Source organism: Tauraco erythrolophus, chromosome 2 (assembly GCF_009769465.1).
Source record: "Tauraco erythrolophus isolate bTauEry1 chromosome 2, bTauEry1.pri, whole genome shotgun sequence".
Lineage (NCBI taxonomy): Eukaryota > Metazoa > Chordata > Aves > Musophagiformes > Musophagidae > Tauraco > Tauraco erythrolophus.
In genome coordinates, this window is record NC_141466.1 from 36,440,160 (window position 1) to 36,457,335 (window position 17,176).

Sequence of the window (17,176 nt, forward strand, 5' to 3'; positions counted from 1 at the left end):
CCTACTGTTCCTCGTTGGCTCCATCGAGCCCAGCGGAACAAAGCGTTTGTTATACTCTGGGCACAGTGATTTCAGCTGAGCTATTTATTCACTGTGACCTATTAGGACTCACATGATCTATTTGTGCACAAAAGGTCTCTAAGAAAGAGAGAGAGAAATGAGTAGTTCTTTGGGTTGCTGCAACAAAATAAAACAACTTTACTTGTCAAAAATCTAATATTGATAGCAACCAAATCGTTTCTAAACTACACTACCATAGAAAAGCCTGGTGGCTATTTAATGAGTATCTAAAACAGTCCAATCCACTCTCCTTGTACAGGCAGTAAGCCACATGAGAAGAACATATTAGTGTATTTATCAGTGTACGTTTGCTTTTAACTGCACAAGTTTAGAAAAGGCTAGAAGAAGAGGCTTAACGCATTAATCCTCTGAGATGGTGGAAGGAGTCCTCTGGATTAATTTTTGTCATCCACAAAACAAAACATTGGGGAAAAATAAGACCTGCTGGCACAAAAACACAGCTCCTTGCGTTTGCAGACTTTTAAAAAACTACACTGCTAACAATGCCCCAGGCTTATCAGGAGAAATACTCTGAACAGAAAATATTTACAGTCCAAAGTGCACTTGAAGTTGTAGCAATAATTGCACTTGTCCTTAAGAAACCTTCCTTGCCAGGGTCACTTAAGATGTGGTGAAAGGGAAGCAGTGTGTTAATGATGCACTGTTGCTTCAGTGGCTGGTAAGTCCCACCAAACACTCTCAAAAGGAAACTATCTATATGTTATGTGTACAACAGCCAAAACTAATCTGTTCTCAGAGGCTGAGTCAATAGTTCACTGAGAGCGTTTCCAGTGGGGTGCCATCTGAATCTGATATGGATGCAACTTGTTCAAACCGCTTCTGCTTAACACTTTCACTTAAAAGGAATGTGAAAGTAAGGGTATTTTCAAAAAACAGTCTGATAATACTGAACTAAGAAAGTAAAAAAATCTTGGTAACAAGATTAGCATACAATATTATTTGCACAAATTGAAGATATGATCTAAAAATTCACAAGACAGATTTGGTAAAGGAAAGTATGTGGTGGTGTACTTAGGAGAATTCAAAAATACAAATGCAAGATGGAGAATGACCAGGTAAGCAGCGAGTCAACAGACAAAGATCAGCAGTTATAGCGGACCACAACGGAGTTAAGTAAAATATATTACTAACTTCCAAAACCTGCAATTCTCATACCTCTGTGTGTTAATATGAGTACCATCTGTACTGTATAACATATAATTTCTACTGTAATGTTAACCGTAATACGGGTAAAGGTTCTCCTGGATGAACATACCAAAGATTTTGGTGTCAATTTAGACATGGTCTGGAGAGAGCAAATAGTAAAACTTGGAAAATATTGGCTAATGGAGGCACTTTGTCCTGCAAGACTCACATCTTCCTATGTGTAAACGTTTTTATATAAAGAGTAACTTTCCATATCAGCTAATAAGGCAGCAAGATGATAGTGACTAAGAGTCCCCAGTTTCTAATAACTGGCGAGGAGAGAAGGAATTTAGAACCACTTTCCAGAAATGCACCATTGAATAAATTATGAAGAGATCTAGATCTTGAGCTTTTAACTGAAGGTAGAACAAATTCTCCCAATCATTACTTAACGTTTGACACTGTCACTATGAAATCCTAACTCTTGGACATCCCTTCCTTCAAAGTACAGAAATAAGCAGATCACCAAGAAGTCTATCTGTCTGCTCTGTCTAAAAATACACCTCAAAAGTCACCAATATGGTAATAATAATAATAACTTAATAATAACTTAAGACTCCAGAATATGAGTTAATTCAGAAGAGCCTCTGCATTCCCCTAAAAACCCATGATGTTCAAATAGCACAGGCTGTCACTGATGGTTTATTATGCTCAAATTTTGGCCAGGAAGATTAGTTTCACCCTGGAGATCAGGAAGTGCACACTGACTACAGCTATTCTCTTTTTAATTTATCGTTATTGGTTAGAATTAGGTAGCGATCAACATTACTCCTCTTGCACAGAATGAGCTCTTGACCACTGGAACCCTTCCTTACTCAAATCCATTACATCCCTCGAGGACTAAAAAAGCCAATGCTCTCAAGTACTCAAAGATCAACTTTTCACCTCATAAGTCTGACATAACCTAAGCATGCATTAACCAACGTCTGTCACCTTCACTGGCCACAGTGACATACCAAGGTTAAACCAATTAGTTGTTACTCTGTTTCGGTCCACAAGTATATGAAACGTTAACAAATACTTCATACTATAATACGTACAAAAATAATAGTAATACATTTCAAAAGACGTAAAATATGCAAGGAACTCATACAACTCACATTTATACAGATAGTTAATTATGGTTTCATATGTTAAACTTCTGCTGTAATGTGCATAAAGTTGTATTTCTGATTCACTAAAACAATCTGATTGTTTCCATAAGTCAATAAGAAGCATTTGTGCATTCTTCCAATGAGTGAAGGGAATGTTAATTAGTTTCTTAATTAAAAGATTAATGCATTCAGATAAACATGGAGAATTACTTTCAATGTGCTCAAAACTATTTTGCCCAAGTTCAGTTTTCAATGTAATGTTTTCTTTAAATCCAGAAAACACACAGCATAGGAAATCAAAGGTTATAACACACAATTCAGTTGCATGCAGCTTAGCTAGCATCCCTGACAGCTTGCATGCAAGAAGGATCTATCTCAACAGAGGAAAATTTGTGGTGGAAGCTAGAGGTCCTTCATAAACAAAAGGCAACTGTAGTGAATCATTTTCATAAACTCAGTTTCACAAGACTCATATCTTCCACAGTATTGAAATGTTATCATCAGTACCACGTTTAAACATGTTCTTCACCATTATCCTTTCTCCATGTGGGTACAGAAAAAAATCGTCATCCTACTTCCATGACTAGGAACATGCCTTGATAATAGCTTCTTGCCAAAATGAGAGGGATAATCACTTTTTTTTTTTTTTTAAGATCACTATTTATTTGAATAGTGATGCATTCTTAATAGCTACAGGGAAAAAAAAAAAAAGAGCCTTTCTCTTAAATTTATCTCGTTCCACTTTTTCTATGTTCCTATGAAACAATTTCACAGTCAAAATTACATGTTTGTTTACCAGCAACAGCAAGAATCCATGCATTTCTGGATTACCGTTTGCAGCAGTGTTTTTAAAGTTGAAACTTGAGTTCAAAAGAATCATACGTGGCAAACACAGGGACACTGATCACCCAGACACTGAGAGGGGTGGATATAGTGTCCTTTAATTAGAGCATCCCACACCTAGTACCACAGGGCAGCAGTCATGGGTGAAGCCCCCATGACAAGAAAGATGCATCCGAGTATCTTCTGAAATACTTTAGGCACAGCATTAACATTCTTTGATACAGTGTATCTGTTAAATCTATTGGCATATCTCACGTTTTGTGTAGGTAACGGATTTAACTGCTACACTTTCTTTAGTCACACAGCGTACTCACTGGCACGTGAGAGGTTTTATAAAATATGATAGTGATTTATTCAAAGCTTTTCTTTCCCTGAAAAAAGGGCCATTTTAGTCAGATATTGTACAACTGCCACTCTTCCAAATAAAAATAAAAAAACTCCCACGACCTAACAAAGAAACAAGCAAACCTGAGCATCTAAAAACGTGTGTTTGGATCAACTGGTTTAAAAAAAAAATAAATATATTTAAAAAAAATAAAAATATATATATAAAAAAATCAAAGTCTTGTTAAAAATTTGTCATCTCAAGATAACACTTGCACGACGGAAAAGCATAGCACATTGTTTCTGTTTTGAAGAGACAAAACCGAAGGTAGTCTTCTGCACTCTCGGATTTTGCAGTAGCGTGGTTTTTTGTATTTTCGTAAGTAATTAAGTGAGCAATTTAAATAGCTGCCCTTCCGCCGACTGCAACACGGCTCACGCTTGCAAACGCTCCAGCAGGAGGTCTGAGGCCGTTTTTTCCCTTTTCCCCGCGGGTAAGACGGGGAAAAGGGAATTTAAAAAAAAAAAACAAAAAACAAAAAACAAACAACTGACAAAGCCTGTGTCAGGAGGCAGACCCCAAAGACCCTGCAGGGGCGGGGGGCGGCGGCTGAGCAACGGGGTTACTTCGCACCGCAGCTCCCTCGGGCGGCTTCGGCGGCTCCCCGGCCGCGCCCGCCGCCACCCCCTCCCTCCGCAAGCACAGCCGGGGCAGCCCCGGGCAGTCCGTTTCCGCGGCGTTAGGACACCCTCCCCCCCGCCCTGCCCCGAACACACCCCCCGAAGCCCGCGGTCCCGCCCCGCGGGAGGCGGGGGCCGTGAGGCGGGAGCGGCGCGCGGGACTCACTTGATGACCGTGCCTTTGGCGCCCCCTGCCGTGGTGAGCATGACGCGCGTGGTGAGGCTGCCGCGCAGGTCCTCCTGGTCCAGCCCCAGCAGCGCCGCGCAGCATTCCAGCGCCGGCTGGCTCCGCGGCCTCAGCGTGCAGCCCCCTGCGAGACACCGCCACAGCCTTTACACACCGAGACACACCGCCGCGGGCCGTTTACCGCACCGAGACACCCCGCCACGGGCGGCACCGCGCCGGGATACCCCGCCACAGAGAGCTTCCGTTCATCGTCGGCTCTGCCCCAGCGCCTATGGACCCTGACACCCCCCCACGCTTCATACTCTACTTCCTATTGTTATCTAAAACCCCTGCGAGTTTGGCGTCTTTATGGAAAATTCTCAGGGAAAAAAAAAAAAAAAATACTGAATTGGTGATGATTTTGCCATGGCAACTGGAAACAACATCAACTTTGAAGGAATCAAAGTCTCAACTCTGGAAATTACTTCGTGTATTAAATGTGAAGAGTCAGTCCTCAAAAACAAACAAACCAAACAACAAAAAAAAACCCAACACTCTAACACTATGCATGAAATGCTGTATTTCTAGAACACTGTCCTAAACGTAGGTTGTCCAAAAGCTAACTTGCTTTTAAGTGAAAGAACTGCCCCAAAACGTAGAAGTGCTAATACCTAGTAACTAACTGTAGTGACTTGAAAACTTATGGATTTGCAAGTTCCTGTCAATCTCCAGGCTTCCTTGCTACGTATGCACAGATCAGTAGAAGTGCCTGGCAGGGCAGGCTCCTAGCACTGACAGTTTCAGATAACGGTATGTACGTTTTCCCAGGTAAACAGCTGAGAGGTGTGCTTCCTCCTGCTCTGCACCATGGCCTTGGCGCTAGAGCTCCGCCAGAGCTAGTGAACATATAACGCTAGTACTCATTTAATTCACCATTCAAAACACCTTTTAAAATGTTCCTTGTTCCTAACAACTTTACCAAGTTTCTCAACAGCTACACATCTCTGAAGTAGGACTAAGAAGAACCAATTTCACTGTATCTTGCAACTCAATCATAGAATCATAGAATGGTTAGGGTTGGAAGGGACCTCAAAGATCATCTAGTTCCAAACCCCTGCCATGGGCAGGGACACCCTCCTCTACACCAGGTTGCCCAAAGCCTCATCCAACCTGGCCTTGAACACTTCCAGGGATGGGGCATCCACAACTTCTCTGGGCAACCTGTTCCAGTACCTCACCACCCTCAATGTAAAGAATTTCTTCCTTATATCTAACCTAAATCTGCCCTCTTTCAGTTTCAATCCATTGCCCCTTGTCCTATCACTACATGCCCTTGTAAAAAGTCCCTCTCCAGCTTTCCTGTAGGCCCCCTTTAGGTACTGGAAAGCTGCTATAAGATCACCCCGGAGCCTTCTCTTCTCCAGGCTGAACAGCCCCAACTCTCTCAGCCTGTCTTCATAGCAGAGGTGGTCCAGCCCTCTGATCATACTCGTGGCCCTCCTCTGGACTCGTTCCAGATAAAGATCTACGCACATATCTTTTCTACTGTAGTTATATTTGTAGTACATCCATACCAGGAGTTTCTTTGGTCCTTCCGGAATATATGGACAGCAGTTCTCAACTGAGAGAGGCTGATTTCAGTAGTAAGATACGAGCAACCGTTCCCAAAACACTCATTCCTCTTCCTCAGCCTTCCTGTGCATTCTGCTACTAAGTCCTAGCTACACTTCTAACAACTCATCTTGTGACTGGTGTCTTAAAATTAGGAAGTTTACATTTACCTAAGTTTTTTCTTTAACTTTTCTCCCCTCACCTCTCAAAATACTAACACGATGGTATTTTTGGAAGCCAAAGGACATCATGCCTTTCCCTACAAATGGTGTTGCTAATTTCAAGATGTTTTCGCAACATTAGCATGAAGTTGGACTTTTTAAAATTATTATTAAAATATAAAAACGTCTCTTTTCTTTATATCAAACTTTACACTGAATAATTTCTTGAACAATTTCAGTGAGAGCCTATTTGCGTACAGAGCTCGTAAGGAAGTACCACTTTAAAACACACAGGTAAATGTGACTTCAAAATGGTGCGAATTAAAACTGAATTACCCTTGAACACGAGGCAGCTTTCTAAAGCAGTAATTCACATGGAAAGGAATCATCTATAATCAAGAGACATTTTCAGTATTTTACAGAAAACAATTTGTTTCATCTAACCTGAAGTGCTCCCGGCTTCCTCAAAATCAATATTTCCAAGGTGAAGGACACCAGCCACTACTCTAAAAAGATCAAGTTTTTCTGCATCATCCAGCCCAATCTTCTTCATTGCGGTGCACATTCTGTTAAAATCCTCCGTGATCATCTAAGAGTGGATCCTTCAAGGAACCCGCTTTGAGATACTATAAAACAACAAGATAAACCAAAAATTCAGAAAGTGGTTCAAAGTAAATGTAAGCGATTATTTCCAGTCAAGAATAAACAATAACAAAAAGCATTAAAAAGCATGCAAACTAAGTAGAGATTAGAGCTCTTCAGAGAGTACAGGCTTTGCAAGAACCCCAAATTTGTTTTCATTTGGTGGTACTTCGAAGCATGATCTTCAAACTTCAAAGCAAACTTCAAACTATCTTCAGAAAGCAGAAGTTGGAGAGTGTGACAGCTAAGGACAGGGGAATACAGGCTAGTGAGGGCAGTGGAAAGGAAGTGTTTGGCTACGGAAGCTATATACCAAGGAGTGCTTCTGGCCCCCAGCAGCTGAAAGAAGACAGAGGTCCTTGTAAGAGGATGACAGAAGTTTGACAGGCCATGAGAAAGGAGCACAGGGCAAATATGAATTGGAAGAGTTACCCCTATCCCAAAAAAACTTATTTTGAGAATATACTTGTTAATGTTTGCTGGTGATTAAAAAACAGTGAAGTTGTTTGCAGTGTTCTATAGGTTAAAGAATACCAGCTACATATTAAAATACAATTTAAGATTTTGCTGATTTTCCTGATTTAAATACATCGAAAGCCATTTTAAGTATTAATGGTTTTAAGTAGTAGATAGTAACACATCTGCATGCAATCAAGAGACTAACTGAACATGCACAGACCATCTAAGGTTTCACAATTACTTTAAAATGTTTTCAACTAAAAAGAATAATTAACTTTAAATAGAAGCCTTGTTAATGTCAAATAAGCTAATATGATTTTATCAAAACAAAAACACCACATGCATCTGAAAAATTCACTTCACACAACATTTAGACACATCAATAAAATTAAACTACATCTTAATTATGTAAAATGATCACCTCATCTTCCTGATAAGGAAAACACAAAAATATTTAAGTATTAATTGACTATTCCAGCTACTTTATTAAAATAACAATCTTAGTATTTTCGTAAAATGACAGAGCAAATATAAATTTCTGATTTAAAATCCTCAACAATGCAATATATTTCCCGTTTAAGTGACTAGACCAATTTTTAATGTAATTGAAATTTGATTATTTATTGTGCCTTCAAATTGACATGGCTGTAACATACAGCTTTATGGCATCATATGTTCTACTATTTAATGTTCAATACGTTTTTTCGGAATTATTCTTGCAGTATGCTTTAGTTTAGACAAATACTTAATTTGAAATTAAGTCCTTTAGAAGACACATTTTATGTCAGAACACTCACCTGTAAATCACTCATACAGAAGATTGCATAGTTCATCTTCCAGTATAAGAATAAGTAAATATTGATAACTTTATGCCTACGTAAATTACCAACTTCACTACAATCTTAATTTAAGGCAATCAGGTAAACTGAAGTAAATCTGCCCATCATCTCTTAGCCTGTTACGCTTGACAAGAATTAAATATCTACCAGCTTTCTGCCTCACATCAGTTCTCAATTCAACACTTGTGTACGTGACTCTCCACCATCCCCGAATATAAAAAATAGCCTATATTCAAGCAAAAGAAAATTGCATTATGCGCTCAGTGTTACAACATATAACCTGGAATCCAGGAGGAGACTTCATAATGTTGACCTGAGCAAAGGAAGCATCTATATTGCCTTTCAAACTAGCAGGAGGCTACGTACAAGCTCAAGCCTAAGTTCTCAAGGTAAAAGAGATGACATGGTCACTCGGGGAGAGAAGCTTCTGAGTAAACTCATCTTTGTATTATTCACACCCTGTATGCAGCTTGCCTTGCTACTGAATCCCAAACAGGGATTTGATTAAGATTTGAAACACTTACCAGCTATACAAATGAAAAATTAATACTTTCGGTATGAATAGATGAAAATTGTATTAGAAAGCAGAGTAGAAGTTTAATGAGGTGTTTTAACTACTTCCAATTCACATACACTAGTAATTTGGATTAAATTCTTTAGCGTCCTCATGTAAACAAACTCAAAAGCTTAAATGCTTAAATTCAGATAATTCCAGTTTTAAAAACGTAAACTGAGATGGAGCAAGAGGAAAGAAATGTTTGTGAAATTTCACACTTTCTTTCAGGAAATGCCACGTTTTGCTGCAAGTAACAGTTCAGAGCAAGGGGACAACAAAACACAATAAAGAACGCAGTGTACTGGGGAGGGGGATAATTCTCATCCTGGAAGTGAAGCTGCACTAATGTTTTATAAAACAGTTTGGAGCATCATTTCAAAAATCCAGACAGTAAAATGGCTCCGGAAAAATCTATTTCTTCTCACCTATTCCTAGCAGTAAAAGGAAACGACAAAAAAATGTCTTGGATTGATTTTTGTTTTCCACAGAAGACAAGCTGCAACATTAAGTGTTATATTATTGTAAGAATGAAAAGGAAACAATTTTATTACTGTTCCATTTGAGATTTTAAGAGGCACGTTAAAAAATAGAGTTCTGAATATACTAGCTTTGACAACACCCATTTAGACTTAGAAAGATGTGTAAAATGAACATTTCATTCCACACTGTAAAACTGCAATCATCATTGTTCAACTTTATCTGCATTAGTTAGTAATACAAACTAACTGAAGACACAAACATACCTCAGGACTCTTGCGATTCTGCAAAATCTGCTTGTCTGTTTCTTGTTAGCGAAGTATCTGGTACAGCCTCGATTTAAATACTGTAAACATAAAAAACAAATGCATTCTTAAAGACAGAAGTAAGGAAAACATATGCTTTTATTGAAGGCTTCCTCTACATAGATTGATTTAATCATATGATACCAAAAACATGCTAGGTATTCAGAATTCATTCCTTGAAAATTTATTTACATCTACAAAATTATTGAAGTGCAACAGTAATAAACTTCTATTGAAAGCTTCTCAATTTTGACAACTAAAATACTTTTTGACACAATGGGATATTCATTTTGTTAAGTCACACAATCCTTTCTTAACATTTGACTCTACTAAACTTCTTAATGGAGTCCAGGATTACAGAAAAGATAAAATTAGGAAACAAAATAAATTTTCTGGACTATGTGTAATACCAAACTTTACTCCAGCAAGCTGTACAGAACATCAGAAAAAAATCACAATAATCTTTATGTTTTCAGCAACACATAGACTATATATTATAATCCGAGGTGAGAGGATAGGATCAAAGAACTTGTGGTACCAAGTCCAGTGTAGTTTTATGGTCATTTTTTCCTCACCAGTGAAATATTTCTGTAAGTAGTAAGAGACGCAAGCATGTTAAAAACCTTCAGGAGTATTAGAAGTTCAAACATGGAACAAGGAGAAGTCTAACTCAGAATCTGGCTTCTGATACCAATCTCATGTTGTATAGTAAAGGGATTCAGGCATTCAAGGTAATGACCGACACTTAGAGCAAATGGGATCGCCAGCTTTTTCTTTCTGATTTGTTCAGCTGAGTAAGAACTCTGTCCAAAGCTTGCACAGAGCCCTTTGTCTAAAGGAAGTGAAACTGATTCTTTGCTCTAGCCCATGAACAAAGAAGATGTTTTCCACTAGGTGAACACAGATAATTCTACACTTTGACTAATATTTATATACAAAATCCTAAAAATAAAATATTCTTCAAAGCATTTCTAACAGCAAGAAGAAACTAGGGTGACAAATTTACTATTAAAAACAAAGTGACAAAAAACACTACTAGCTTGGTGTTTAACAAAATATTAAGAAGTTTCTTTATCAGTCAATAAGAATGCAAAGCACATCATATTTGAAACACAACAATACGTCCCTGTATACAGTGTTAGTAACACGATCCCCGAAACTGGAGATGGGAAGTAAAAAAAGTCATACTTTTCGAGAAGAGAGTGTGGAAACTTATCTGACAGGTTGCCAACGTGAACCAGCATGGTATTCATAACCACCTATGTAGGAGACGTTTGATCACAAGATAATGGCTTTCATTTGAAAGTTAAAATTCAAGTAAATTTACATATTAAATCTAGGAGAAATGATATTTTTAAAGCACATAGATACACAGCTTGAAGTCACCTCTGCTATGAGACAGGCTGAGAGAGTTGGGGCTGTTCAGCCTGGAGAGAGAAGGCTCCGGGGTGATCTTATCGCAGCCTTCCAGTACTTAAAGGGGGGCCTACAGGAAAGGCTGGAGAGGGACTTTTACAAGGGGCAATGGATTTAAACTGAAAGAGGGCAGATTTAGATTAGATATAAGGAATAAATTTTCACTCTGAGGGTGGTGAGGCACTCGGAACAGGTTGCCCAGAGAAGTTGTAGACACCCCATCCCTGGAAGTGTTCAAGGGCCAGGTTGGATGAGGCTTTGGGCAACCTGGGTGTAGTGGAGGGTGTCCCTGCCCATAGCAGGGGGGGTTGGAACTAGATGATCTTTGAGGTCCCTTCCAACCCTAACCATTCAATGATTCTATAACATCTAAATACCATTGTACTTTTTTTTTCCCCCTTTAAACTCTGAAGTACAACACCCCATTATAACATCAGTGACTCCAACATAAGGCAATCTGATTTCTCTTTCGGAAATTCAGATCTCAAAAAAAAATTCAGCTTCTCATCTCTATCAACTATACTCCAGGTACAGATTACTGTGCAGCTTACTTTCAAAGCGATGTGGTGCAGTCCAAGCCACCCAGACCTACAAGGGTTCAGCACAGGGTTACCTAATACCTTTGAATTTCTGACAACTTCTGCAGGGGAACCTACGAGGACCCAGGACTGCACACTTTTGTGTGAGTGTACCGGAGGGGGTGTGTGCAACAAACCTGCAACTTTTCATAGTCCTCTGCCAAATAAATTCACGCTTCCCCAGGGGAACTGCAGGGAAGGATGAACTAACAGAGAGGTGACCTCCATCATGCTGCTGAAATCCAGATGACAGGTCAGGCAGGTGCGGCCAGTGCAGCTCTTCTGGTTCATGAGCCCAGAGCAACTGCGCACCTGTGCCACGATGATCAAATGTATGGGGAGGAAATTGCAAAGAATCCCTATTGTCAAATGGAAATGTCATGGTTTGATGTGGAGGGGGGGGTGGTTCTGGTGGCAGGAGAGGGGTTTTGCTCCCTGCGACCTCCCCGGTTTTGGAACCGGGTTAGGCTTGGTTCTGGCCACCAGATCAGACTGCCATCCCCCTCGGGGTTGAGCCAATAGGGCGCCTCTGCGAATTGCCCTATTTAAGTCAGGACAAAGGAACCAGAAAAGGTGCTTTGCCCAGGAGCGAGCAGAGAAGGGAGGAGGGCACTGCCCCCGCTCCCTGGCTCCCGGCCGGGCAGCTGCGTCGGGTCGGTGCCGCCCACGGAGAATGGCGGCGGCAGAGCCAGCTGGGGAACTCGGGGGCACCCCACTCCCGGGGTGCCCACTGGGCTGAGTTCACCCAGAGAGGACTGAGATCTGAGAGAAACAGCTGCATCGACAGCAGGTCAGTGAGGATGGAGCGGGAGGAGGTGTGCCGGAGCCGAGTTTCCCCTGCAGCTGGTGGTGAGATAGCAGGCTGCCCCCCTGCAACCAGGATGGCCTCGGTGGAGTAGAGACCCACTCGCAGCCCGTGAGGAGAAGATGCCTGAGCCTGAGGATGGTCGTGCTGGGATGCACAACAAGGCAGAGAGGCATCTGGAGTCTGCGTGACGACCCACGTCGGAGCGAGTGGCTACAACTCCCTAAGTACCCGAGACTGTGGTAAAGCCCACACCGGAGCAATCTGTGGGGAAGGATTGTTTCCAGTGGGCTGGACTCACGCTGGAGAAGTTTGTGGATTTTTCCTCGTGGGTAGGGGATCCATTGGAGCAGGGGAAAAGGGTGTAAGGACTCCTCCTCCTCCTTTGAGAGAGAAGCAGCAGTAACAGCATGGATTGAACTAACCTGCACCCCCCGAGTCCCTGCCCCCTGTGCTGCTAGGGGGAGGAGGCAGAGCCGGGAAGAAAAGGAAAGCGGGGGGGGGAAGGTGTCAGTTTTAAGATCTGGTTTTGTTTCTTTCTGTCCTCTCGAGTAACCGGTTTTGTTTCCCTTTGTCCTTCTAAGTAACCATTAATAAACTGTTTTGCTTTGAGAAAGCCCTGTCTGTTTTGCCCGGGACCATGGTTGGTGGGTGCTCCCTCTGTTCTTGTCTCAACCTTCAGTCCCTTTTTTTTTTTTTCTCTCCTCTCTACTTTACTGGAGAAGGAGAGACTGTGTGAGTTTTAGTTGCTGGATCAGCCTAAAACCATGACAGGAAGCAAGCCAACAGGAGGAAAATCCTTCATCTTTTAACATTGTTTCACTTCTGTGAAAATAAGAATTACCTTAGATTTGAGATGGTCCTATTATCAAGTGAGTGTAATTGAGAGAAACCAGGCATTGAGCAAAGTGTGCTTGAGTCTTCGAACTGAAGCTGGCCCTAATTTGGACTTTGACTTGATCAACTAAAAGGCACAAGACAAGTGGCACAACAGAGCTGATGCAAAACTGCAAGTTTAGGGATGAGTTGTTCTAAACAACCAATTTAAGAGTATGATTTTTTTCCCAACATTTTTTCTTGTCCAAAAAAATTAGCATTAATATCAAAATACTGATTGATCATCAAACCTTGCCTAGTATATCACCATCTCCTATTAGAAGCCTGAAAGACAGTATTTCCATGAAACTTGAACCAGACACGCAGTCAACAAAAAAAGTGGTAAAAAAATGACACAAGCGTGATTATTCAGAACCATTTTATGATAAAACCTGAAGCAGCAAATGAGAATGAAGAACACAGAAAAAACAATCCTGAGAAAAGTAGTACAAATTTAGAAAGAAAATTAATCTTTCACCTTTTTTTCCTAGAAATCTCCTTTAAAGTGACACTTCATGAAAATTTAGTGCAAAACTAATAAACTTTAAGTATACTTACATTCATTTACATGCATATGTGGGGTTTTTTTTTAATTAATCTAACTTTAGATGGGGGAAAAATAAAGTGTTAAAATTTTTAAATTTAACATGCAGAGTTCACAAACAGTAAGGAACTCAGGATTCAAATACAAACTTATAGTAAAGCAATAAATATTCTTAATGGAAATGAAAGTACCTGCTGCAAACTTAGTAAAAGTAAAAAAAAAAAAAAAGTCACAGTGTGATTAGGCTGGTGTGACTTTAAACTCTTTATACATGAAACAGGCCTTCTGTAAAAGCACTCAGGCTGTTCAGTACTGCACTGCACCAGCCTGCTTTTAAGCAGGTTATAATTCTGACCTTGACATCTACAACCTTGTGTGCTCTCATGAGCAGAGTTTTTGATTAAAAAAAAAAATCCCTGAGAGTGGGCACACAGCATATTCAGTTCCAGAATTAAAAATCTATTAACTACAAGAAATAAGTTTTAATGGAAAAGTGGCTGCACAAAAAAAATAAATAAATATACATTTGAAAATTTGTTCAAAAGTTTAGCTTTAAAACATACAAGACGCTATTGTACAGAATAACTGCACAGTAAAGAAGAAAGTTTTGAAAACTAGCTCCATATTTTATGAAAATAAATGGTGTTGCATTTTTTTTTTAGTATTGTGTTTGTTGGGTGTTTCAAAAAGAAAAGCTTTTCTTCTAAAGAAAGCAGGCAGTTCTTTCCTTAATAGCATCAGATCAAGTTTCATTGCACGACTGAGTACAAATACATGAACTATAAGAAGATACAAACAAATATTTAAAGAAACAATATATGGTCTATAAAGGTCTCTAGGAACACCTTTAAGGAAGTAAGGAAACTTGTCCTAACATACTGCTATGGCTTTTAGGAAGCAAAATCACCTAGATACCACAGTACAAATGTAGGATGTGCAAGATATGAAAAGAGCAGCTCTGTGCCTGCTTCCTTGCTCATCAGCATGCAGAGACGGACCGGGCCAAGCTGAGAGGGAGCACAACCTGTTCGGTGACCAGTCTACACCCCAAAACGAGGCCACTAATTTAGGTCCCACCTATGCAGCCACCACTGCTTTGCACAAGACCAGTAGGTTTTGTATATTTAAGGCTTCTAGCCCTCTTCTGAATTCTGATAAAACTGACTACAAAAGATCTTGGAGAGTAACAGATAGGCACAGTTCAAGTTTTGCTTATTAAAAACAAGTAGGAAAATACATCAACACAGAAAACATCACACAGTAGTGTAATCCTTTGTTGGCAGTGCTCCTCACCTCATCTAAGATCAAGAAGACTAAAAAGAGACAGTTAACTAATTTGCCGCCCTTGTAATTTCATATGCTTTCCAGGGTTGTGTCACAAAACCCATGGCAGGGATTTGGTCTGTATATTTAGAGAATACACAAAATTTTGCTTCCATTAGATTCCAAGCCAAGAATAAGCCAAGAAACAGTGAGAGATGGAGACAAATGGCAGAACACAAGCAAACAACTGACCCAGTATTTACAAGCAGGATTTGATTTGCCAATGTTTTTCTTTTCATGCAAGTCAACAAAGCAGCACAGAAGTGTGATCGTAAAAAGGAAAAGAAGAAAACAAAACTAAACAAAAACGTAACTATAGACTTATATATACTAAAATAGCAGGAATGAGTGATTGAAGGCAAGAGTCTTCACATTACTAGAAAATTGGTGATGACAGTATAAGATGTGAACAGGCTTAGAAGGATCCTGAAAGGGGCAGCAGAATCTTGCTTTGAAGAGAAAGAGAGAAGGGACAATGAGGAAAACAGGAACCAACAGCTGTATCAGTACATCTGTGCTGGTTGGATAAGAGTTCAATATTCTTTTCTCAACAAAAAAACCAAAACAAAACAAAACAAAAAAACAAATCTGCACTAATCAAGATATAACACTGAGAAATTAAAAAGAGAATTGAAAAATATGGGAAATGGGGTTGGAGTCACTCAGGCAAACAAAAAACAAAATGGAGAAAAAATTTTGACTGACAAGAAGGGAAAAAAGCAAAAGGAAACATCACGTCTGTTGATCATTTCTGAAAACAATTCAGTGAAATCTGAACATAGAGAAGGGGAGGAGAAAGAAAGAGCTGGAGCAAAAAGTTAAAAGTTAAAATGAAGTAGTAAAAAAGGAAGTGGACAAATGGGAAGAAAAGAATGCAAGAACTTAAACGGTATAATGGGAAAGCCAGCCTGTTTGTGAGACTGCTACTAGAAACATACATAGAATCAGGGTCAATCAGGAGAAACCACATAATCTCAGAAAGGGAAAAAACCTCAAAAATAAAGCATGGGGAGAAGAAGGGAAGGCAGTAAACAAATCAGAAGTCATAAGAACCGGCACACTGGATTGAATTAAAAGGCCCATACCATCCAAGGTCTTCAACGATGACCTCTGCTTCACCCAAGGTTTTATTGTTCCTTTCTGAGTTGGGATGACAAAACTCCGTATGCTATTTACAAAGATGGATGTACATTGCAGCATATCTCACTATTTCATTCTCCCTTCTTTTCCTAACAACTTGTAACATTCTACTCTGCTGTTTCCCTGCCACTGAACATTAACCTAACATTTTTAAAGAAGTCTGCACGATGATTCAAGTCTTGTTTCCCCACTGTTATGTTCACTTTCATGGTAGGTACCAGTTAGGAGTATTACATTCAGCACTGATTTTACTTGCATTTTATTAGCTTCTCCATTAACTTGAGTGACTGGGACCAGTAACAGGTTGTGGAGACAGTCAAACTCAGAAATAGTAAGTAATCCTCAAGAAAGAATAAATTAGGTGAGAAAAACCTAAGAGGGAGGATCATGCTTAACGAACAGAAGTAATCTTGGCGGAAAAGCTGAGCATGGGCTTGGGGTCACTGGAGATAAAAGGGTAAGCTTTCAGCTGGAAGGGACTTGTGAGTCTTATGTAACCTGGAGTGATCAAAGATTGACACAGGAGTATGATGAGAAGAATGGGAGAGGTTCAAAACTGGAGCAGTACAAATGACAATGTAAAGTGTAGAATATAGTATGATAAGAACGAGGTGCAACAGAGTAGAAAAGGTAAGTGATGTGAAAGCACACGGACTGGAACAGAGAAACACAACCGCCTTTCCACTATGGTCTGATCCTTGGTGGGAAGCATGAAGAAAGAAAATTTTAGAGAGAGAATAGTGAGACAACTCCTACGTCTTCTTAAATCCATGACTGGAATAGGAAGAAATAAACACAGTTTTCAGGAGCTTTAAAAGATGGGTTACCCACAGAACAGTTACATCACAGTCAGATCTGCTTAACACCTCTAGAAGAGCCCATATAACATTACTAGCAGCTGGGTAGGCAACAGTACATTTTGGAAAAAGCAAAGATTCTCATTGTTAAGACAAAGAAGAATTATAGGAAATCTTCCAAAATCTTCCAAGAAGAAAAACAACAGACAGCTTTATTTCAGTATCATATAGATGTAACAAAAAAAAAAAAAAAAAATTCTGACTTTAGAGTCT

The 17,176-nt window shown here is 39.8% G+C and overlaps 1 protein-coding gene across 1 annotated transcript in view; it reads right to left on the reverse strand.

Annotated features, from left to right (window-relative positions):
- The window catches only part of MYO6 (myosin VI), an 85,929-nt gene that overhangs the window by 49,185 nt on the left and 19,568 nt on the right, over positions 1 to 17,176 (reverse strand). Inside the window, 5 exon segments of the mRNA XM_086631976.1 lie at positions 4,375 to 4,519; positions 6,591 to 6,723; positions 6,725 to 6,772; positions 9,386 to 9,429; positions 9,432 to 9,465. Of these exon segments, the coding sequence (XP_086488102.1) occupies positions 4,375 to 4,519; positions 6,591 to 6,723; positions 6,725 to 6,772; positions 9,386 to 9,429; positions 9,432 to 9,465 (404 nt within the window).